This window comes from Anoplopoma fimbria, chromosome 21 (genome assembly GCF_027596085.1).
Source record: "Anoplopoma fimbria isolate UVic2021 breed Golden Eagle Sablefish chromosome 21, Afim_UVic_2022, whole genome shotgun sequence".
NCBI classification, from domain to species: domain Eukaryota; kingdom Metazoa; phylum Chordata; class Actinopteri; order Perciformes; family Anoplopomatidae; genus Anoplopoma; species Anoplopoma fimbria.
In genome coordinates this window covers 11,726,066-11,750,861 of record NC_072469.1, presented here as the reverse complement: position 1 = coordinate 11,750,861, position 24,796 = coordinate 11,726,066, and the positions used below count along the sequence as shown (strand labels likewise).

General features: G+C 41.2%; 1 protein-coding gene across 1 annotated transcript in view; it reads right to left on the bottom strand.

Moving 5' to 3' along the window:
- The window catches only part of stk17a (serine/threonine kinase 17a), a 31,460-nt gene extending 8,931 nt beyond the window's left edge, over positions 1-22,529 (bottom strand). Inside the window, exons 1-2 of the mRNA XM_054623397.1 lie at positions 22,087-22,529; positions 5,768-5,980 (exon numbers count right to left, since the gene is read on the bottom strand). Of these exons, the coding sequence (XP_054479372.1) occupies positions 5,768-5,980; positions 22,087-22,271 (398 nt within the window). The 5' untranslated portion in view covers positions 22,272-22,529. The remainder of the gene's footprint in view (positions 1-5,767; positions 5,981-22,086) is intronic.
- Between the last annotated feature and the right edge of the window lie 2,267 nt (positions 22,530-24,796).

Sequence of the window (24,796 nt, the reverse complement as noted above, 5' to 3'; positions counted from 1 at the left end):
TAGGCTAATTCATGCAGTGCAAATTGCCAGACACATTCAGGAGTCGCCCTGTCTTAGAGCCGCTATGTGAAAATATGAATATGGTAGATTAAAAAAGGCTTTTTTGAGAGTTCTAGAAGTAGTTTATGTACGTAGCTCATTTCTCTCTTCGTCATCACGATTAATGTAGCAAGTCAGGTGCCAATGTGATAACATGTGCGTGACAGAGAGAGAAAAGAGAGAGAGAGAGAGAGGGAGGATCCAGTAAGAGCGAGGTCAAGTGAACGTCTCACAGCGGCCCTTCATCCTGCACTCGTTACGGATTCACGTCCACCAAACTGGACTTTTCCATGTGGGAGTGGCTTCAAGAACCAGCTCACAGTCTGGCATCAGCATCCATTACATTAAGGGCTGAATTAAGCTGTGCAGTGACCAGCTGTTTAAACAATGAAACTATAGATGTGTGAGCCATTCTTAAGGATTCTTCAGCTCTCTACGCCTCCATTCCTTTATGTATGTCAGAACTGAGCAGGAGTCCACAGAAAAGTTCAATAATAGAATCTACAGAGCAGTCAGATTGTGAATATCAACGAGTCGATGCGATGCAGTTCGTTTCCCTGTCTGACTCTCTCTCTCTCTAAGGGCGAGCGGCCTTGCTTTGACTGGTCTCGTGCACTAGTGCGGGTCAGTTGACATGATGAACTCCCAGCTGGAGCTCTAGGCCGTGGCTCTCGTTTGAACTTTTCTCACCATCACCTTCATCACTCCTTTCTCATCACTCTCTGTTTCTGTCTCTTTGAAAAATTGAAAACAAAAAGCTTTGGCCCATTTTCCTGTTTTCCACACCTATCTCTCCCCCCTCCTCCCCATCCAATCATGGCATGAATAGTTTTCTATGTCGAGTTGAACCTTATTCATAGAATATCTGCACCCTCCTCCCTCTATCTACTCCTCCATCAGCCCTCCGTCATCACCGGTAGCCCCACCGCCCGAAATATCTGTCAGCTGTCGGCGCAGATGAAAGAAGGGCGATGTTGTCAACATCCCTCTAAAGAAAGAATGAAACCATTCTGCTCTATTTCCCCTCTGATAAATACAACAAATATGTGTGTTCAGATGGGCTGAACGGTGCAGCCACACAGGGATCTCTTCACTTCATTCTTATGATTAATATTTTCATATCAAACACTTGAACTGATTTTCCTTCCTTTGGATTTTTATGATCAATTTAACAATTAACTGACTATGCTGAGCTCATACTGGGGCTGTTTTTTATTTAAACATTAAAATAATAAAAAAATGACCCAGGTTATCATCAGGGCTTTATGTTAACTACCTTGCACATAGCACCAGTGCTACAGAGGTTAAAGGTTTAGTAGCACAGGCCAATAAGTTGTAGCACGAGAATAGAAGTATCAAGAAAGACCCCTGTAGTTTAAGACTACCAGGAGCATTTAAAAATAGTAATTTTCCATGAACTGTCAAAGGAATATAGTGCTGAAAATTTCAGACATTGTTTTAATATATGTATGTATTTATTTATTGTATTTGTGCACATAGCATGGATGCAGGAAGTAGGGGTTCTGAGGGGACTGCAGCACCTTCTAAAAGCAGCTATTATGAAAACTCTCTGGGAGAGAGGATTAAGCTTCGTTTTTTACAACTCGTTCTTACTCCCAATCCGGGCTTGAAACTAACTCCAATGTAAACACACCTGTATCCTTTTAAAACACTCAGAGCAACTGATATAGTATAGAGAGAGGCTGACAAAGAGTCGGTGTTTGATGCAGAGATGAGACTGTGTTGCTTCCTATCCATATATTATCATATGTATTAGTCAGTTTTCACACTATCAGATGGAAATATTGAAGAGTTTTAGAGGAAGTTGTTCAAGTGTCCCACTGAATGCAAGTATCCTGTTAGACGCACAGAGAGGAGAACAGCATGTTGAGTTCATGAGGCCGGAGGATGCTGTGTGCTTACTGTTGAAGTTAAAGTAGTTACTGGACTCCTTCAATAATGCCACCTGGTTCAGTCCTTCCTACTCTGGTCAATAGAAGACTGACTTTCAGGAAAAAAAAGCACCAATACTTATTAAATGAATTAATCCTCCATGTTTTAAGGAATCTTAACTCTGGTAGGAGCTCTGCTCAAAAAGCATCTCTATGTTAAAAGATGCCAGCAGTGCTACCAAGAATTATGAGACACATGCACAGTGTGTTGTCTGCTACACATGCCTAATTAGTGAGTGAGCAATGTGGCAATCAACATTCATACAAGCCCACATTCCTCACATCACTTATGACTATTCCTTATTTAGCTTTTTTCAAATTCCAGGGAATTTACAACCCACAACCAAACTGTGGTGTATTTCTGTGTTAGTAAAGCTCGGCCTGTGTGTGTTCCTGTGTGTGTGTGTGTGTGTGTGTGTGTGTGTGTGTGTGTGTGTGTGTGTGTGTGTGTGTGTGTGTGTGTGTGTGTGTGTGTGTGTGTCCGTGACTGGGAGCACTATCCTCATTCAGGGCAGCAGTTAATTCTGGGATTATCCTTTTTATGAACAATGGCTGGGTTTGGGATTACGGGCCGTGGTGGGGGGAGGATCGGGCCGATTTGAGCATTTCAAGGGGCATTTAAGGGATCCCCTTAACAGGACAGATTGCATTGTGTGGCATGTGCTGCTGACAGCACCTAATCCTGTAAAACACTACAATCCTGTAAAACACTACAATCCTGTAAAACACTACAATCCTGTAAAACACCGGCAGCCTCTCTCAGCCTCTATATTCATGTTTCACTCCATGCAGACACACAGTGAACTCATACTGGCAGAGTGAGATAATGAAACAAGAAGTCAACAAGTGAAGTAGAAGTAGAGATGCACCGATTCATCAGCCGACGATTGACCGGCCTTTTTTCAGCTCATATGTTATGATAAATATTTCTGGATTCTGGTGGCTTTGAGGAGAGCAATATAACGGCTTCAGTTCTCCGTCAGAAAGGGCTGTCTGACCAGCTTCTATGAATGGGAGCAGCATATAAAACTATTTTAGCCACCTAAGACATAAATCAATACCAGTTTACAGGGAGGGCTGGTAATCTTAAAGGAACTGGCAAGAGTACACATGAAATTAAAAATGATCCAAACAGAAAACCCAGCCAAGAGTTTTTCAACTCTTTTTCAATGAAAGCAGCCAGCTGCACTAGCTCCAAAAGTCTCTCTCAGAATATTATAATTATGACCGTAAATGAGCAAAATGCTTCTGTTATTGCTCGCAGCTGTTAAACTAGCAGCTAGTGGAAGTCTCTAGTGACTCCAGTGCACACAGGTAGACAGGTAGGTAGCCGTCCAGTCACTGCGGCCGCATTTTGTCAGAACGTTTGATTCATTCATTGATGTTGGGTATGTAATGAGAATTTCAGCAAAAATATATATATTTTTTAATTACCAACCCTGGCTCACCGTCAGTCAGCCCGTTCTGACAGGAATTAAGGCTCTTTTATCGCTCTCTTCGGAGCCACTAGACTCCTCCGACAAAATCAGTAATTTGACCTCACAGAACACAGGACCTGCTGCTGTTCATCGATCAGTTGGCTTGGTTCTGTTTTCGTTTGACTTTCTGATCCGAACTGACGACCACAACAGTTAAATAGGACCGTCTGCTCCTCCAAACATTTAAGTTACTATAGCTAAAACACTGACTACGGTTACGTTTATATGGAACAACTACAGATGCTCCCCCAAACTCGGTTCTAAACAATCATCGGTTCCAAATTAGTATTAGTATTAGTAAGGTCCAGAGTTAACAGTCATGCTATCGGTAACTTAGAAGTTACTCCAGGAGATGCTGAGAACTCTCGTTGTCTCAAACACAATAGTTACACACACAGTGAGGGAGGAAACAGCAGCAGCTTCCTGCGAAAACAGCTGTATAGTGTACATATGTGGCTCTGGAGAGGCTTCGTCTGAGACGGATGATCAACAATGTGTCATTACCCTCTAATCTAGCATATTGCCCTCAACACTGACTCTCTTCTGCCTATCTGCGTGAGTGTGTGTGTATATGTGTGTGTAGTGGGGGTTCTGGGTGTCACTATGGTGAGGAACGCAGCCACATCCAATATGGCATTTGGAGGGAGAGATGAGGACAGAAAGAGAGAGAGAGAGAGAGAGAGAGATAGAGAGGGGGAAGTGAGAGAGACCTTTCTGATCACACACACACACACACACACACACACAGACACACACACTCACACACACACTGTGGGAACCAGGTCAAGCATGGCCCGGGTATTGAGACCAGTCAGATGAGATCATCGACAACTGGTGCGGCTACTGTAGTCAACACCATATAGTATCACGTGTGTGTGTGTGTGTGTGTGTATGTGTGTGTGTTTGTATGAAACCCACGTACTGGGTCAAACTGAGCTGTGCCCAAGTTGTGCATTATTCAGTACTTCTGACGGGTCAGTCTGTCTGTCCCCTTCAGCTCTCAGTCATAAGCCTGGGACACAGGAAACCCAAACCCTCCATGTCCTACAACACAATCTGTGTGAGTGTGTACATATACACACAAAAGGACACAGGCGAGGCACATTGTTAGAATAGCTTGTGTTTGCTGAAGCAGGAGTAAAACAGCCCCGGCTATAAGGCCTCTGTCTCTATCACTTTTGCTCTGAGGTCATCACACTGTTTGCTTCCTGTGGGTTCTCTGTTATGTCCAGGCAGCAACCTCCGGTTCTGCAGAGTGGATAATGCAATACTGTCTTAAAACTTGAGTTCTCTCTAGTGTCCATCAGGGGGCGACTCCTCTGATTGTATAGAAGTCTATGAGAAAATGATTCTACTTCTCTCTTGATTTATTCCCTCAGTAAACATTGTAAACATGAGTTTATGGTCTCAATCTCTAGTTTCGAGTCTTCTTCAATACATGATAACTTATAGCCTATAGTTTAGTGAGTTCACCAGTTACACACTGACACTAACATGTTTGGCCCCGTATTCTAAAGAAAACCCCTGAGCACCTAGAATCCAGCAGCTCAGCAACCAAACAGAAAAGTATGAACCAATAACTAAAACCAATAATCACAAGACACAAGGAACTGGTGAAAAATGGCTGTGTGAATCAATCAGGATTGCAACTTTTTACGTGTATTTACTATAGCCAGCAATGTAATGCTCAGGAAGGAGTTTTAAACTCTATTATGCTATTTTCCGGGTGCATATTTTTATCTCAAGTTACAGTTACAACATGTTTACATGCGTTAATGCTCATAATCCGCCTTGTTTTTCTCATCCTGGCTGTCCTGCTGCACCTCTTCTCACCCTCTCTCTGAAATCTCTTTTGTTGTTTGAGGGCCAAACTAGCCGGAAGGAGTTTTACATCACTTCTGTAACATTATGAACTCATAAAGTTACAGAAGTGAAGGAGAGAATTCAATGGAGACGTTTCAGGCAGCTCAGGAGCTACTGAGGGGGAGGGTAACTCCTTTTACGCATGGACTTCAGGTTTTACACTCTATGGACCTTTTACAAAATATATATAACATACTAAAGGAGAGGGAAAAAGTGGAAAAGCATAATAGGGCCACTTTAAATCCCAGAAATGAGTCAGCACTTTTGCTATTCTGGGTCCCTTGTTCGGAAGTCAAAGTCAAGGTTTTTTTAAAAGGCTTTCGTTAGATGGCTGAAATATAGTTTGTAATGCAATTAATGACTGTCTTTGTCGGTATCCAGAAACACAACCGTTTTAAGTTTCCAAATACAACCTGTGCAGGTTGGTATACTCACAACTCCAGGACCAGCACCATCTCAGAAGCCATCTCATAGACCTGGTGGAGGTTGACCACCCGGGGGCTGGATGTGGCCAGCTCCAGCACTGAGATCTCGTGGATGATCTCCATCCGGCAGTCCTGGCCTTTCCGTCTCTTCCTCATGAACTTTGCGGCGTACTCGTGGCCCGTGCATTTCTCCACACACTTCCTGACCACGGCAAACTTCCCCCTGGAGGAGAAGAGGACCATCAGTACTGTGAGTCCATGTTTAGGTGGGGATGTTACTTGGACTCAATCGGTGCTAACGGGTATCGCAGCAAACACGTTTACCATCTTCTTATGGAGCCGCCATGGATTTGTCTTCTGAATTCTAACTCGGGTTGGTCAAATTAATTTATGAAACCTTCATTATTAGGAAATTCCATCAAAACGAACAGTGAGTCCATGGGAAATTACTGTTACTTATGGTTTGTGCACTAATTCATAAATCCCATTATGTAACGGTCTGCATTTTACAGACGAAAAAGTTGAGCGACTCTGGCATCCTGGATGTACTGCATCCATGGTACCATGGGGCAAGCTCACTACTGTTTCCTTTAACCCCGCCTCCTAGCCCTCACTCCGGCTTCCGTCTTGCCTGAAAAGAGGAAGAAATATAACCCTAAATTCAGTAATAAAAGCATTTTACAAGCTTTAGGACTTGATGATTCAAATGAGGGCTAATCACCTGTTTTTGTACTGGGAAGTTGATTTCGCTCACAAAAAAATGATCCACTGATTTACATCTTTCTCCCAATATAGGTCTATGGGGAAAAAATAAAAAATAAAAATGTTTTGGGTCCCAGTGGTATCGCATAACTGACCCAGAAGTTGTAGTTCCACGGTTTGGACACTTTGTAAAATTTGCTTCAAAGACTCCTGCTGGGTTTTCTCTACCACCCTCAACACCATCTTGTGCTGAATATTCTGCTCAATGGCGTACATTTTTGGAAAGAAAATTATGAAGAAAATAGAAGTAGCTTTATTGGATTAGGGTTATTGCTTTGAAGGACTGTGGCATCAGAGGCTGACTTCAACCTCATTTTGAAACACAGCTTCACAGATAGATGGGTATTTGGTGTGAATTCTGGATTAACAAAGACAAGTTAAAACATTAAATGGATGTTGTTGGCGCTGTTTCCCTTTCTCTATTCACCACTACTGCCTGGCCTGACCCAGATTTATTTCTGGCTGGAAAGTGTTCTCATGTGAGCACCACAGCGTTGTGTGTGCACATGTGCATACTGCCCAGGGGAAATCCTCTGAAATGTAGCTGGTGATTGAGATGACAAGCCCACATTGTGTCTTCCCCTCTGGCTACTTTTGGCAGTCAATGCTCCAATAATCAGCAGCAGCACCCTGGCTGAACCTGACCCATCCACAGCCGATCCACAGACAAGACACAACGGCTTTCCCTTCTTCTTTTAAGGTCTTTAGGATTAATTGTGTGGCCTGACGTAAATAAAGGGGGAATATAAATATGCGAATAGAAAATTAAACAACAACTTCTGTCTTACAAGTCGCCAGAAGCACAAATCTACTGATTTAACCTACTTTTACCAAATGCAGAAAGAGCAGATGTGAGAAATAGAAAATGTAGCATCCATATCTATCAAGTATAGGTATTTATTTTTATCTAAGAGGCACCAGACAGAAATAGTGTTGTGTTCCAAAAAAAATTCCGCTTGTTAATGATTGAGGGAGTTTAATGTAGCAGCACGGCAGGCAGCCAGTCTGCTGGATACGAAGCCATTGTTCCATTTTAAATTAGACGTTTGCTGTCTGTTCCTGACGACCACTGCATACGGTCTCATCAGAGAACAAGATAACAATCCTGTCCCAATGATCAACGCTATAACACTGACACTAAGCATCAAGTTTTCCTCTAAGGACATATCTGTGCAGGCATTTAGCTAGTATATTGCTGGTTAGTTAAACCTTTAATAAAACCTCATTATTTATTACAGTAGTTGATTATATTTTGTATTAATAATCTGAATCTTCAAAGTGGCTTACGTTTTCGAATAAATGAAGTAGAGTAAAAATACAATATATCCCTCTGAGATGTAGTGTAGAAGTAGAAGTTTAACATAAAATAGAAATACTCAAGTACAAGGTATTTAAAATTGTTGCCGACTTAAGTATCTTCAGTAAATGTACCTACGGTAGTTAAATTCTATTATTATTAACTCCAACACATTTAATAGCTGTTTTTCAAACTGTGTTGTGAAGTATCTGGTTGGTTCTACTCCATACTAATACTAATTACTAACATCTACAAAATATTTATGTAACAATTCATAACTATTCCTGAAATTAACAGTTAAACAGTTTTTGTTAAAAAATAAATAAAACAAATCTAAATTGAGCTTGTTTATCAAGAAAATCTCCTGGGGGAGGATGTCCCTGGACCCCCCCCTACCAAAACCACAGAATCACAAAGAATGAGCCTGTGTGGTTGCCATAGAGGACTTGTGTCAGGGTACAGACCATGACGAGGAGCTCTGGGCCCGGAGCTCTCCACTGGGCTGCTTCATCCTCAGCTGGCCTCATGTGAGAGTCATGGGGCTTATGTAGCTGGGAGCTACAGATTCCAACACTTAGGCCGGTTTTCTAATGAGATCCGATGGTGCGACTGGTTTCTCCATCTTCAGATGAATTTGAAAAAGTGCATCGCAAAAAGCAAAGATTTTGCCCGACAAAATTGACAAATTCATGATCAAATTTTACAATTTAAAACAACATCCTACTTAGTTATATTAAAAGGTAGATAACGAATAAAATAAAAACTGTCTCTATCTATAGGAACGTTCAGGTATTGGGGTTTCAGTTGGTTGCAATGTGCAACTTCACCACTAGATGCTGTCGAATAATACATACTGAACCTTTAAATGAAACATGAATTGGAAATATTAAAGCGTTTATCTGCTAACACCGAGCGCCATCGCCCCATGTTTCATAATATGTTTGATTCAATATGTTTCACATGTCGTTTCTGCTGGTGATCATAAACTGGAGCTCTCAGAGAGGAAACCAGCAGGTCCTGTTTGGCTCCAAACTAAAAGCTTAAGACCTAGTGAAAGAATCAAGCAGCTCTCAACATCCCACTCTGTGATGCAATGACACCAGGAGACCTCCACCCATTCCCTCCAATCCCATTAGCTCTGGAATTACCTCTGGCCACACCTTTTACACACATATGGAGACTTTAGAAAAACAGCAGGTATATGGCTCAGTGTGTTTGTGAGAGTGAGAGATATGTGGAGCAAAGATTGCTGCACTAGTGTTATCAATGATGTCCTTCAGTGGTGAGTTTCAGTTTGGAGTCGGACCAGAGCCATGGTGGAGGAAAAAAAGAATACTCACGAACCTGTTGGGACGCATCGTTTTCTTTAATATTTTTGATAAAGTTGGCCTACAGTGACCCGGCCTGAGCGGAGTCGATATCTGAATCAGTTATGATTAAATATTACTTCCCATCCCCAGCAATACCAGTCATATAACATAACTACCAAAAATAACTAACGACACATTAAGCTTAGTAAATGTAGGTATGACATGGTTGAATTCTATAAACATACACATGGAGAATTATTTACAAGGTGTAGAACTACAATATAACATAACATGAAATGCTTAAGGATACCTGCCTTGTCAGTCCAATCAGAACAAGAGAAGGTTTCTGGATGAGCAGACAGCAGATCAAATAATTGACTTTGCCTTTCTGGAATATACCTTTTTTAAATTTCATGAAATTCAAAGAAATGATGGTAAAAGTGGAACGCAATACTGGCCGATGATTCTAATGAGAAAAAGAGAAGTGACGGAGAGAAAGAGCGATGGCTGCAGGCCCGTATCTGATCTGTGCTCACAGAGGGCAGTCTGTATCGTAACATACATCACAGTGGATGTATTCCAACATAATCCATTGTAAATAGATTTTTCCATTCAACACTTGCCCACAAATCAATGTGGCTACTGACGCGCCGGGACAGCGGGCAGAACATTTATTGAGCCTGTCTGATCCGTCGTGCTGTGGTGGGTCGAGGGGTCTTTCCTTCACAAGTCCTTTGACAGATTTGTCATATTTCAGCATCCTTCTCCAGGTCACGTTGGTTAAAAGACTCTGACAGCGGTGTGTGTGGGTGTGGCCATGTTTGGTGTGGGGGGTCTAGGCCTGCTCTTTAGAAACCGTACTGGGCCACCACAGCCTTTTCTAAAGCAGCCTCAGCACATTTACAAAGCCAGCAGCCCCATTCACAGACTACACCCTGAAAGAGACGGCTGTGTGTGTGTGTGTGTGTGTGTGTGTGTGTGATGGCATGGTCACCACTAGTTTAATGGATGAACTGGTTGTCAGGGCCTGAAGCCACGCTGCAGCAGAGAGCCTTACAGTGCTCTGTGTGCATTAACACACTAACAACATGAAACACAATACATGTGATGGAGAGAGCTGCAGCAGCTGCTCAACATGGCCCAGTTACAGTGAAAGAGAAGATGTATGCATCAACGATTTCATCACCACACAAATTGCTACTGCTTAAAAAATGAAAATATTCGTATGCAAATATTATATATCCAGGGCTTTTATTGTGAAAGAACAGAAGGAGTAGATCTGGTTCTGTGCTGGCTTTGTCGACATTAATAAGGGTATTAAATGTGTCGTTGTTTCACAAATACAACGTGATTGGTTGATGCCTTTATTGGCGGTGTGAAAGCTCAGCGTATTATTGGCGCTCTGTGGGAAAGTCCCCATGACAAAAACAATAGTTGGAAAAAACATATTGACGACTTATATCGCATGGAAAAAAGAAAAAACGCCCCTGGTGTGTTCTGGCCTTTATTATTCAATTCAACTGGCTTGAGAAATGTAATCATGCTTCGATATCTTTGAACTAATAGTTGCCAGGATCAACCCCCCATTATAGAGTCCTTTTTTCAGTTGCTCCTCGCCGTCTGGAGGAAAAGGGTGCAAAAATCTCTGAACTTTTCAGAAAAGCGCTGGTGACGTAACTTTCGTAAACTGAGCAGACGCTTGTTTTGGCTGTTTCTGTATATCCTGAACTTTATATTTCAAACAAACACTATTATGACAGAAAAGCCCATTAGTTGGAGCAGATCCGTTGGGTAACAGCCGCTGAATGTAGCTGCTGAGTGTTGTGCTCTCACATCACGGCTGTCAGACACGAGCTCATCGATACAAAAGTATGAAGCAGACGTCCTCTGTTTGGTGCTCATGGTGAAAACTATGTGAAACAAATAGATGGTAGCCCAAGTAAATGATACAAAGCAAAGGAGTGATGCTAATCTACCATACAACAATGGTTAGAGTGGTGATGATCTGGTGAAGATATTGTTGTCATAGAAACATTAAAAATAACTCCTAAAAAGCTCTAAGGACACTGAAGGGTTTCACGTTGCCTCATGGCTGCTCTGTGTCTTATATTTATGTTGTTATGCAGAACTTATGTTTCAGTCATTGACGTGATGATTATGAAGTATACAACTGCGTTTGAAGTTATATTATGGTATAGCTGATACACTGTGGCTGGCTTAAGGAAGCCATTCCTTGTCTTCATCTTTGATGGACATCTGAGCGTCCTGCTCTATAAATGTGTTTCCAACCACAACAGAGTACGAGCTATCAGTGGTTTCAGTGCGTGGGCGTTCTGAAACAGACCACAGGCTGTTTGCAGTCTCATAGCTGGCGCTGTGGCAGGCTGCCAGCCAGACCTGGATGCATTTAATGAAATAAGATTTCCTCTGGCTGCGGGCCAAACACTCCCACTTTACATCAACAGATTCCCCATGTGCTGTGCACACCATGGCTGTCTGGTAGTGTGCGTCCTCCTGTCGTTAAATCTGTCACCGGTGTCAGAGATGATGACTCACACTGTAGGTAGAATGAGCCCAACTGGGACTCGGCTCTGAGAGAAAGAAACTGATCACCATGGTGACAATGTGTCCTAGTGGTGTAATGGAGAACAGTTGATCCGTGATCCGTACAGACCCCCCCACACAGTCCGGCACTCACGTGAACCGTGGATTTAATGCAGTTTACTTTTCTTTTACAGTTTAACCATCGTAGTGTGAAATAAAGATTTACTGATGCTGTTGCTTTTTCATGTAATAAGTCCCGAAATATTGATGCAGAGTTGCAGTGAAAGGATATAAAGCAGTGGTCTGTTCACGTGAACAGAACGTGTTAAAAGCATTTGACGTTGAAAGTCATGGCGAGCGGAGGAGCTCGGCTTCTCTGTGAAGTATAATGACAGACTTAGGGTCGTGGACAAAACCGTTACAGTATGAAAGCATTGTTCAGCAATAAAAGCCTTTTGACAAAGGCAACACATCGAGCATGGCAACCACGGGAGGTAAGGCACAACAACAACAACCAATCCTTTAAGAAACCGTTTAGGTCACAATCCGAGCATTCTCGAATGTTTCATTTTAAGATTTTATTTATATTTCATTTTGGATACCTTGAATGTTTTTGTTTTCATGTAAAACCACAGCGCACATTTCTTTGTTTTAAGTGTTGTTAAAGTTATTGAGTAACAAAACTGAAACCAAACTTTGCCCCCATTTATTTTTGCTGATCCGAAAAACGATCCGGTCTGTGACTCAAAACCTACTGTGTTCTCCTCCCTAGTGGCCTCTACAGGGAGAGGTCTTTACTCTTAATGCCGCGTTCACACCAAAGGCGAAGCGAATAATCGCGACGCGTCCTCTCGTCAGTTTACTCGCAGGTCCATTTTTGGTTATTTGCTTCATTCACGCTAGACTCTCTGGAGAGGGGGAGGGGCTTATCTCCATGGAAAACGTTGTCAACTCAGCTATTTATTTCCGCCATCAACCATGCAAGAAATAACTACTATATCTGCTTTATACTTGTTGTGGCAGTCCCAGCTATCCCAGGAAACTAAACGCCGTCTTGTCTGGGTTCATAACATCATCCGATGGCGCTCGGTGGATTTCGTCGAGTCGTATTCACTGATTCCAGCAAGCCACACGTCGGCTGGTTTACTACAGCTGTATGAACCGAAAATAAATTGCAATAAATGTACAAAAAGGGACGCCGAAATAACAACATAATGATGGTTGTTTGTAAAAAGTCAGAATTCATGTTTTGTTAGTTCTCTCTGCAAGTGGACAAAGAAATCACTTTTAAAATGCTTGCTTTCTGAATCGATTGGTGCGGGACTTTGCTTACATGACAGGATGACAGGAGGAGAATCTCAACGCTGAAATATTGAAATATTTCAACTCGTGCGAATGAGGCGAACGAGGCTCATTCGCGCCGCCAGGCTCGAGCTTGCGTATATTCGCGTCCGTGCATTGACTTTACATGTAAACTAAACGCGCAAAAAATTCGCTTCGCTTTTGGTGTGAACGCGGCATTAGTCTGATTCCAGCACTGCCTTCAGTTCACTATGGGAAAATATAGACTGAAAGACCGTACAGATAATCAAGGACAACATGATGTCTGTATTTCTAATTTAACTCTCTGACAGTACTATTGCAGGACAATATATCCATATCATATCAATATCTTGATATGAGACTAGATATTGTCTCAGATGCTGGATATCGTAATGTCGTTATATGACATAAGTGTTGTCTTCTCCTGGATTTATAGGCTGATTGATGTCATTTTAAGGACTGTTCTTGCTGTTCTTTAATTTGCCTTTACCCACTTAGTCAATACATCCACACTACTGATGATTAAATATTAAAAGTCTCTTTGTTTTTGTTATATATTGTCAACATATTGATATTGAGGTATTTGGGGGGAATAGACAACACCCTGATATATTTAACACAGATTATGATGAAACACAGCAGCCTTGGCAGCTTGTCGTCCTTCCAATTCTTGATGCTGCCTTACCAGTGAGGGTGAAACAACGAATCACAATACAAATAACAAATAACAATATTATTAGGCCTGTCCTTTGTGGGTTGTTTCTGAATATCAGGACACTCACTATGTATATATCACTTATCATTATCACCCTCCATTACAGCAGGGATTTTATTTTTCACAGTCTAGAGTTGATTTGAGCTTTACCTCAAAACCAAAATGGAATTAGTGAAAATTCCAAACGAGAACGTAAGCAGTCAGCTAATTTGGCCCAAAAATTGCCCGTATCCATAGCGATGAGGACGTTAGCCGGGTGACTATCACTAAAGAGCTCTGCCAGCACCATATGGGCTAATAAGAGAGTGGCAGCTTCTGTCACTAAGACCCCTCATGGAAAAAGCTTTGGGTCTTAACCATATGGAATTCAATGACTGCTTCTCCATTATCACAGTCACTAAAGGAGCTTGGCTGTGGGCCATCTGGGACTCCCACTGCAGGGACGTATTGGAGGGTATTACCTTAAACCCCCCCACCATCCATCCTCAGTTTACCTCAGCTCCTAAATGTGAAGAGCAGCCAGCTAGTGGGGGCCAAACAGCCACCGTTTTAAAGCACCAACATTCTTTTCAACCTTGACAGAAATACTTTGACAATCATTTAATCCTTTGTTCAAGCAAGTTATCGAGAAAAGCCCAAAGGCTCCACACGAACAGTGTCTCCAATGTGAGGACTTCCTCATTGGAAAGAATATTGGGTTTAGGACATTTGAATGAGAGAGCTCAAGTAGAAAGAGATTTTGTTCAGTTTGTGCAAGCTAGAATTTATGTTAAAATAAGGATGAGACATTTTGGAAATTTGGGAAATATTTTGAAAAATCAATGGATTAAACGTGAGGGAGAGAAAGACATTTCCTAACAAACTGCTTCTCACAGTTCAGAGCATTTTAGGAGATGGAAGGAATGATTAATCTGTTAAAAAGAAGCACCTGACAGCACCAACTGAACCACTTCAATGTAGAGATGTCACCACACCATTTTCACTCCCATACTGATTCCAATACCTCAATTTGTGTATCGGCCGATACCGAGTACTGATCCGACACCAGTGTAAAAAAAACAAATATGCAAATGATTTTCTTTTTCAAACATATGGATGTGATATGATTGCTATCATTGTGGTTTGCCCCGGCTAAGGTTTAACCATTATGTTAAACAAATACTAGTGGTGTAACAACATGGACCACTGTCAATCTGTGATCCGTACTGATCCCCCACCACTTCTTCACTGAACCCTGGATTAATTCCACAGATTAACGTTAACCATCACAATGTGAAATAAAGTTTTACTATCGATCTTTACCCTCCAATATTCAGTAAAATATGAGATCAGGACATCATTTATGCTTTTCTAGTCTCTGATCTCTGATAATGTTACATTGTAAACAACCAATCTGTTTGAATCTAAAGGAGGAGAGCTGGTAACCGTCTTTTATATAAAGTCTATGGTAAACCTCGCAGCACCACTTATGGCCAACGAACCAAGGTTTCATTCAATTACAATTCCCCACAGTCCAAAGACATGCAGCTTAGGTTAATTGAAGATTCTAAATTGTCCGTAGGTGTGGATGTGAGCGTGAAAGGTTGTCTGTCTCTATATGTCAGTCCTGTGATAGTCTGGTTACCTGTCCAGGTTGAACCCTGCCTTCACCCAATGACAGCTGGGATCGGCTCCAGCTTATTATGTTATGTTGGGCTATACAAATATATTGAAGTGAATTGATATGACAGTTGAAGCAGAGGAGGTAAATGGTAAATGGACCGTACTTGTATAGCGCTTTTCTAGTCTTCCGACCACTCAAAGCGCTTTTACATTACTAATCATTCACCCATTCACACCCATTCATACACTGATGACAGGAGCTACCATGCAAGGTGCCACCTGTCCATCAGGATCTATCTAATCATTCACACCCATTCATACACCGATGGCACAGCCTTCGGGAGCAACTCGGGGTTAAGTGTCTTGCCCAAGGACACGTCGACATGGACTGCTGGAGCCAGGGATCGAACTGCCGATCCTCTGATTGGAGGACGACCCTGCTCTCCACTGAGCCACAGTCGCCCAGTCTCTACATCATCTGTCCATCTGTCCAGCTGCAGACAATTATCAAACTGACCTCAGCCCGGTGTCTGAGCAGTGACTAACTTTTGTTTCAACTTTTCCAGAGTACGTGGTCATGGAGCCGTCCTTTACTTCAGCAGGATGCTCTACTACAATAAATTGCAGGAAACCCTGCTGTTAAAGCTTTTATAGACCGGCTTTTGACTGAATGGACAGAGTTTCATTTGAATGTGCAGTGGAATGTCAAAATGCACAATCAAAATAGATAAAATTCAAACAATGTTCAAAGCATTTAGTATTTTCTCTTGATATCTGCGTTTTACAGTGAAAAAGAAGGAGGAACATGTCTTTACTGCTAAGAGGAAGTGAACATACAAGCTGAGGTCCATTCAGAGCTTGAACGTGGCCCTCTGTAGACCCAGAGAGAAACTGAGTGGGTCCAGTCCACACATGCAGGGAGATTCCTCACTGAGCAGGAATACTGGGAGGGCGACGGGGCAGAGAGGTGTGAGCGGGGGGGCATCCGTCCACATATCAGTCCAGACAGCTGCCCACCACCCACATCACAGCTCACACTCTTCATGAACACACACGCTGCCAGAATGCCGCCGCTACAGGCAGAATGTTCCGCAGGCTTGTTTCAGGATCCTGCTCCAGTTTTCAATGTGACCAAACCTTTCACACAACCGGAGCAGATTACATTTCAGCTGGATACATAACTGAAGCTTATTTCATGTTCATTCAAAGAATGAATGAGGTATGTCTCTACTTTCATGATGTTTGTAGTTCAGGTAAAAACAACAAACCGGGGGGGAAGTGCATTGGCAGTCACAGCCCAGTGTAAGGCAGAGGCTTTAATCTGAATGAATGAATGGAATTCCTCCGCTGAGTTAAGGCTCAACCAGAGAACTGGCCAACAGTCAACCAGGGAGTAAACAACAAGTGGTATGGCCAAAGAACGTCACCCCCTTGCTCTGTTATTACACTGTTATTACACTGATTAACACCAGAACAATATCCCCCCTGGAAACGCGCCAATAGGAATCAAGTATACTCTCTTCAGTCCCAAAACAACACATGAATGAGCAGAGAACTGTTCCAGGAGAAGACACTGACAAAGAACTCCGTTCAGGCTCATGGCCACAACCACTGGAACTGCATTCAATCTATTTCAGGGTTGATTCATAAATAAGTGGAATATTAGCCAATAAAATAATAAATTCATGATTTAAACATTTGCTTCAAAAATGTAAGGATCTGCTGTTTTTTTCGGGGCTCCATGGTACAACTGCGAGGTTCTCATTGGCAAACCATTTTGAGAAATTGGCAAACCAATTCTTTGGCTTTGGTTGCCATCAATCGCAACCATACATAAAGTAGGGACAGCAACCGTTAAGAATGCACCAAAATAAATATTTGTATTAACATTTGTAGCATTCATGATTTAACTATTTCTGTTACAGTCAGAACCCAAACCAGACATCTAGATTCAACTAAAGGTCTTTATTGCCAAAGAAGGGCGGCTTACTATTTCAGGAGCATGTTCTGGAGGCCCCCAGGACAGGTTTGCCCACATGCTGATGCTACATGATGTGGTGTTGTCTCCCCCAGTCTCTTCGGCTGTATGTTAAAGGGGAGTCACCTGTAAAGTGGAGATGATGGACAAGCTGATGTTGGTGTCTAATCCAAGTCTTCAATGCTGAAGGGCCGACTGATCCGTGGTGGGAATCGGTATAAAGGTCTAGAAAAACCAAACCAGGACCACAGCTGCTCTTCTGGTGTTTTGCATAGCGGGACTTGAGGGTGGACATCTCAGTCTTAATTACATTTAGGATTCAAATTGTGTAAAAGTATCAGATAAAACACAAACTATAAAGAAGTGTGTTTGGTAGCTGTAATAAAGCTTGTATTCAAATTGTCACGTTTTCATGATTAAGCAGATTATTAACTGCAAAGTATCTTAATTACCAAAATATATAAGGTGACTAAAAATTGACAACCATATTTTCAGTTTTGGCAACCAATAGCTCACAATGTTAGTGCTGAGCCCTGTTTCATATCATTATCTTAAAAAGAATCTTTGGGTTTTCCACTAACATCACCTTGGTCTCTTGGAAACTGCCGGATACTTTTGAACTATTTTCAATCATTAATCAAAAACATATTGACAGATTAAATATAGAATGAAAATAATGGCATAGTTGCAAACGTAATTTATCAGCCTATTAAAGTCAACCATGAGCCCTTATTAGAGCTGAACAATGAATCGGATTCATATAAACAGAGCCTTAACTTAACTGGAGTACTGTACTCATTAAGAGTTAAAGAGTTGCAAAGTGGGAGGGAACACTGGATCTGAAGTATTTTCCTTATTTTCCTTTAATGATCTCCTTTGTGTTGCTGGACATAGAAACATGGACTTAATGATCAACTAGGTTTATCTTTTGACCATGTTTTAGAATAAATTATTTCAACTTTATTTCTGAAAACGCTGTGTTTTTGCAATCTCAATGCTTACCAAATTATCATGATGATTTTTGCTATAATCATTATTGTAGCTTGTAGCCTGGTTAAATGCTCACTGCGTGTTGGTGAATGTGCATTAAACCCTGATCAAAGATGGTCTAGTGGAAGAATAAACACAACTCTGTGTCTTTTATCATGTTTTAAAAAAGTAATCAGTGGGCTCAGTCTTTTTTCCCCACATAAACAGGTGATTGATTGATATCATTTTCAGACAGGTAGCTTGACAGTAGTCAGATGTCAATGAAACTAATTCTGTCTTAAAATATTAAGATGCCAATTAAACAGGTTTTCCTCTCTTTATTCATTCTTTATTCATTCCTCCTGTTATTCCTCCAGTTATTCCTCCGGCTGTGGCACATGAGGTAGAGCGCTTGTCCCGTAACCATAAGGTCGGTGGTTCAAACCCCTCTACCGGCAACATGCCGAGGTGTCCTTGAGCAAGACACCTAAATCCCAAGTTGCTCCCCGGGCGCTTCATTGCAGCCCACTGCTCCTCCGGGATGGGTTAAATGCAGAGAAATAATTTCCCCATTGTGGGACTAATAAAGGCTTAATTATTATTATTATTAATACTGGCTATTAAAACGAACCTTCCAAAGGAAATAATAGGAGACAAAATCCAGTCCTTATTGGTGCAAAAATGTTAGGTTTATCTGAATCTATATGAGTTAGGGGTTAGCAAGCTTTTTCATATTAGGTGCCTTTTAAGGTTTACATTTAGTTTAATGACACCACATCAAAATTTCAAATTCTGTTATTTTATTCCGTCAATATAGGCAATGTGCATAGCAGCATTTTCAATTCTCCCGTAATCTGGATAAAGTATTTATGTATGAGAGCACTATACAAGAATGCTTCCGTCCTTATGAACACATCCACAACTCAGTTTAAAATGATTAACCCTACCAACCTTCCTACGGTCTTATTCATCAGCAATAAACTCAACATATTGTGCGAAAAGTGGACTTCACTGACTATTGCAAAATGTATGAACTCATCCATTAAAAGTTTAATTTGTGTTTGTGGAGAAGTGGCTAATCTCCATGGAAATCTTCCAATCTATTGAAGATATAACCAGTATTGCTGCTTTGTGCTTGTTGTGGAAGTCCCAGAGATCCCGGGAAACTAAACCCCGTCTTGTCTGGGTTCATAACATCATCTGGAGGTGCTCGGTGGATTTTCATGGAGGTTTACTCACTGTATCTAGCAAGCTGATCTACTACAGCTGTTTGAACCCAAAATAAACAATATCACTGGTAATAAATAAAGCTTGAGTCATATCATATAGAACTATCATGTAAGAGGCCGAGAGACACCACGTTTGATCCAAGGTAACCTTGGTGCACATGAACTTGTGTCAGCTGATCCGCCCACTGCAATCAGACTGGTACTGCAGATTAATGTAACCTTTCATGTTTTTCTGTGGCAGCTAATCTCAGTCACAATGTCAGGTCATGCAATGCAAAGCCACACACACACACACACACACACACACACACACACACACACACACACACACACACACACACACACACACACACACATACATTATTGGGTCTCAGACTAGTATAACAGGAGGTTACTGGCTGAAATAACTTTGGAGGTGAAGTGTAAACTCAGCTCTTATCTCTGGAGCTGTACCTGAGTCAACACACACACTCTTAGCTTTATGAAAAAGCTGACAGAGAACCAGGTTATTAGTGGGGTAAAAGCATGTTCTAATCAACCGGGGATTGGCCTCGTGACTCTGGTGGGGGGACAGATCCCAGATCAGTTTAGCCAGCAGAATGGAGGGCATTTCCTCTACTCATTAACTTTGAAGAAATCCTGTGAAACATTAGCTGTTCCAAAGAGTCCAGGTCCCTGCTATCAAACAATGGGCTGGATTTGACTTTACAAGTGTCAAACACAAATCGGCTAATGTGCTTTTCTGATCCGGTCACAATACGTTTATTCATCATGCTGTGTTCAATGACACACCTGGAAAACGATCAGAAAACGCAAATCAAATAAACAGCTGGGCATCAAAGTAATATCCAATCATCAAATGAGTAGAATGTTTTAGGGTTAGCTACTAGCGAAAGAGGGTTGAGAGTGTCTGCAACTGTCACCCCATCAGACACCCTGTGTACATCCAGCATGTGTTCTAACTACGGGGAGGAGAACATGGAGAACTCTGAGTAGCTTTGAGAATGTCGGTTTGCAGAGAGGAGACACTTGCACAGAGAACATATGATCCTAAAGTATCCTCGTCAGAGTCCACATCAGCACATGTTGGTGCGACCGTCCATGCTGAAAAAAACGAGGCTTCAGGGTTGAACAACAATGTGTTGTAAAGAGGTGGCAGTCGTAGCTTATCGTAACCGTTACGGACACAAATGAGGAAGGCAGAAAAAGAGTGATATGCCAACAAAGACGCCACAAACAAAAAGCTATGTCAGAATCTCCACCCAGCCTCTCGTAGTAGGACAGTGAAAGATAATAAGATATTTTCTAGACATTAAAGCAGAATGCTGTTCGCTACTTTCAATCATTTTAAAAGCTTCAGTGTTGTCTCCAATGTTAAATTTCTTGCTCTTTGGTTCCAGATGACAGCTAACAACGGCGTTGGTCCCGCCCCTTGGCACTGATTGGCTAACTATGAGTACACCTTTGGGCGCTCATTGGCTCGCTGTCTTCTGATGGAGAAAATGCTCTTTAATGTCACGATGAAAGCGGAGTGGTTATTAGACTCCAGTAGCCTACCAGCTGTGCTCAGTGACTGAGCTGCAAGTAGACCACAACAATAACATAAAGGGGACGCACCCCAGGCAAAGAGACTGGTCTTCATGCACTGGTTATTACTGAGAATTACAATCATTTTGCTTCCAAAACATGTCGTCATTCAGACTAGTGAAGGAAAACTTTCTATACATGTATAATTGTGTCTGTAGGTTTCTCCTAAATTCACAAAAAGTTAACCATTAGATAATGCCGCATTTGCATACGTAAACATTACAAACAAAACGTGTAATATAAAAATAGTTATCTTGATGAAAGTTATCAGCTGGAGAAGATTCATGGTGATATCTCGGAGTTTATTTTTTACCCTATTCCCCTGTAGTGTCTTCAAAATATATTTAATTTAACTAAACATATCCTTACAGGCCCTTTTCTCTAAATGAGTTTATTCTCAGACTCTGATCCAGAAAATCTCCTCTTCAGTAGAACTTACATTCACCAAACGTTACAGTTTCCTTCCTTTCTATATTCTGAAGGTCTCTACAGAGGGGTTTGTTCATATATCATTCATAGTCTGACTTATACAACATTTTATTACTAACATGGAGAAAATGGATTTTTTATTGCTAGTGTTTTCTGATTTATGGAGTGATACAAAGAGGTATTTATTCCCTTTGTAAAACCCTTTGACTCTAATATGAAAACAAAATGAAACAAGAATTTTCAACCTGGTTCTGAAATTCAATGTTCAGATTTCTGTTCTAGAAATGTATGTAAATGAGCACATATTTAATATGATATGGTCTTATTTGCATATCAGGAAAAAAAGGCTCAATCAGTCATCAACTTGGGAAGTTCCAGGTGATAGTTTTATTAACTTTACGTTATTAACGTCTTTAGTTTAGTCTATCACCTCGGCTGTCTAGATCATTAATTCACCTTATGTTAAATTATATTTGACCACAAACCAAGGCGCAGGATTGTATGACAGTGGCATGCTCTCTGGATTAAAACGTTTATTAAAATGATATTAACAGACGTTAACCGTCTCCAACACACGGCCCTACCTTCCGAGCTCTTTGCCGGGGATGATGGTGTAGTGGTCGGTGAACAGGTCGGTGCTGATGGGGGTTCGGATCTCGGACAACAAGCCGCTGACGCCGCGGCCGCCACGGCTCGGTTCTGCTGCCGGGCTGCGCTGGAAGCGGGTCCCGCTCCTCGAGCCCCCGGCGCGCGGGCATTCGGGTATCATGGCGTACTTTAAACGTACGTAAAAGTTAGTTTTATATAGTTCGCAAACGTCCAGGGGGGGGGAAAAAAGTTTACAAACAGCAGCGTTAACGTGACACACAACCGACTGACCTAACTACGACTTAAACAAAAAGAAACATCCGCGCGACAGAGGGACGTCACTGTACGGCGGTAAACCAGTTCAAAGCTTCCGCGTAGTTTAATAAGGGAACCGACGGGCTCATCTTGATGCGCTCCGGTCGGGTCTTTGGCTCTTCGTTCGTCGGCGCTCCTCTACTCGCTCCTCACTCACAAACCGCTCCGCTGCTGTGCGTTCGGTTACCATGGGGGGAGCTCGCGCTGATTGACAGACGGGCTGACCAATGGGGCTGAGCGACGGTGGCGCGTGGTGTTCTCTGCTGCGTTCACATGGAAACAGGATGAGCTTTATCAAAATGATGGAACAGTATTTAATACTGAGTTGAATTATGAAATGGTATGTCACGTGAAGTAGTTAGTTGTATAAAAATGCAATCAAAAAATATAAATATATATATTTTTTATTATTTAAGAGATGATAAAAAAAGATTCCTCTGTTGTTTTCATAATTAAAAGATGCAAGACAATGCAAAGGGATGCAAAACGACCACTGACAGATGCAAAACGACCTCAAAAAGACATGCCGAATGACCAGGAAAAGATGCAAAACAACTTGAAAAAGTCACAATTGACAAAGAGCGACAACCAAAAGTGATGCAAACATTTTCCTGAGAAACAGAAGGCCCACAGGGAGCCATGTTCAGTAGTGATATGGTCGTTTTTGAGAATGCACTGCTAGTCTTGTATTGGACTGTAGTATATCAGACTTTTTTTCCCCCAATAGTTTGTTTATCTCAACACTTCACAAACTAGTTGTAAATTATCAAATATATGACACACCCCAAATAACAATTATTACATAACACAATTATATAAATATATTATTATCATTTAGCTGTATAACACATTTGAGGGGTTTCCATTTTTGGGTCATTCGACATGGTTGAATTTACGAAACCACATTTTTATTCACAACACAACTCTTATAAAGTGTGACATGGGTTGAGTTTTTAATCAGAAGTCCTGAGCTAATTTTCAACCCCAGTTCGCCTTGCTTAGTCTTTAGATTATACCATTAGCAATATGGTTTATTACAACTTGTGTATTATTTTCCTACATTTGGCCCCCCATTTAGTTCTGATAACTTTGTGTTGAACATAGTAAGAAGAGGGAAGCTCAACTTTTTTTTAAGGGGGGGGGGGGGGCTCAGTTGTCCTTCCTTGGTTTCATTCATTACAACATATCCACACAATAACAGCAGAGTACCAAAGTGACCATTTTTATTGAGATTCATAAACAGTTGTATGGTGTGGTGGAGCGATAGCACAGCCTGAGTAGTTAGCAACCCGTTCGGATTCAGAACTGTACCTCTCAACCTTATGTACATGTGTGTATAATCCACACACACACACACACACAACAGGAAACACAAAAACAAAATGCATGCTTCAGTGTCACCCTCCATCCATTCACATATTCCCTTTTGTTAAATTCCCTTTAAAAAATAAATTAGACAAATAAATAGCTTGAAAACACACAAACACATTACCTTTGTGTAGACACCCCACCGTTTTTTTACCTCTCCAAAAGCGTATTTAAATATTTCTAGGTTAGCTGCTATCAATACACTTACATATAAGTGTTATGGTAGTGTTGTTAACCATTTATTTTCCAGAATAATGTGTTAACATTATCAACACCCCCAAAAAACTTCCATATAAGGTCTTTACATTTTCAACAAATGACATACAAAAATCAACTATTTTATGGACATCCCTTGTTGTCATAAACTGCCTGAAGCACAGAGTATCTGCTGTATACATGCAGCTCTGAAATGTATGAACTAGAGAGACGTCTATGACATGAAAGAAAATATTCCAAAAACTGAAACACCATAATGAACCAGACTGATAGAAGAAAAGAGAAATATGGATGGAAACACAAAACAGACTGAGCTACAGATAACCAGCGAGCTTAATAGATAATAGAAATGACACGTGTATCAAAACTCAAAGGCTTCCAAAGTGAAGGCAAACTCTTCCGACTAATGCTTCTGATCATATCATAAAATAAAAAAAACGCAAACAAACAAAACATTCAAGGAAAGTTTCTGGACTTCCCTTTACTTATTAATACAATACAGTATAAATAACAGTACAAAAGATTGTAGAAAAAAAAAGAGGGGGAAGATGCAACAGAATCACAGCCTTGTCCTCTTGGTTGTAGAGATGTGTGGATAAGGCCTCGTCACTGCCTAGGATGACTGTAGTACTACTGATCTGACTAATATATATATATATATATATATATATATATATATATATATATATATATATATATATATAATTATATACTATAAGTATATAAGTCTAAGACTTCTGCCAGAATTTAACGGTAAAGTCCTGTATTCCTGTTGCTTTAGTCGTGGCACAATACCCCATTGTGAAA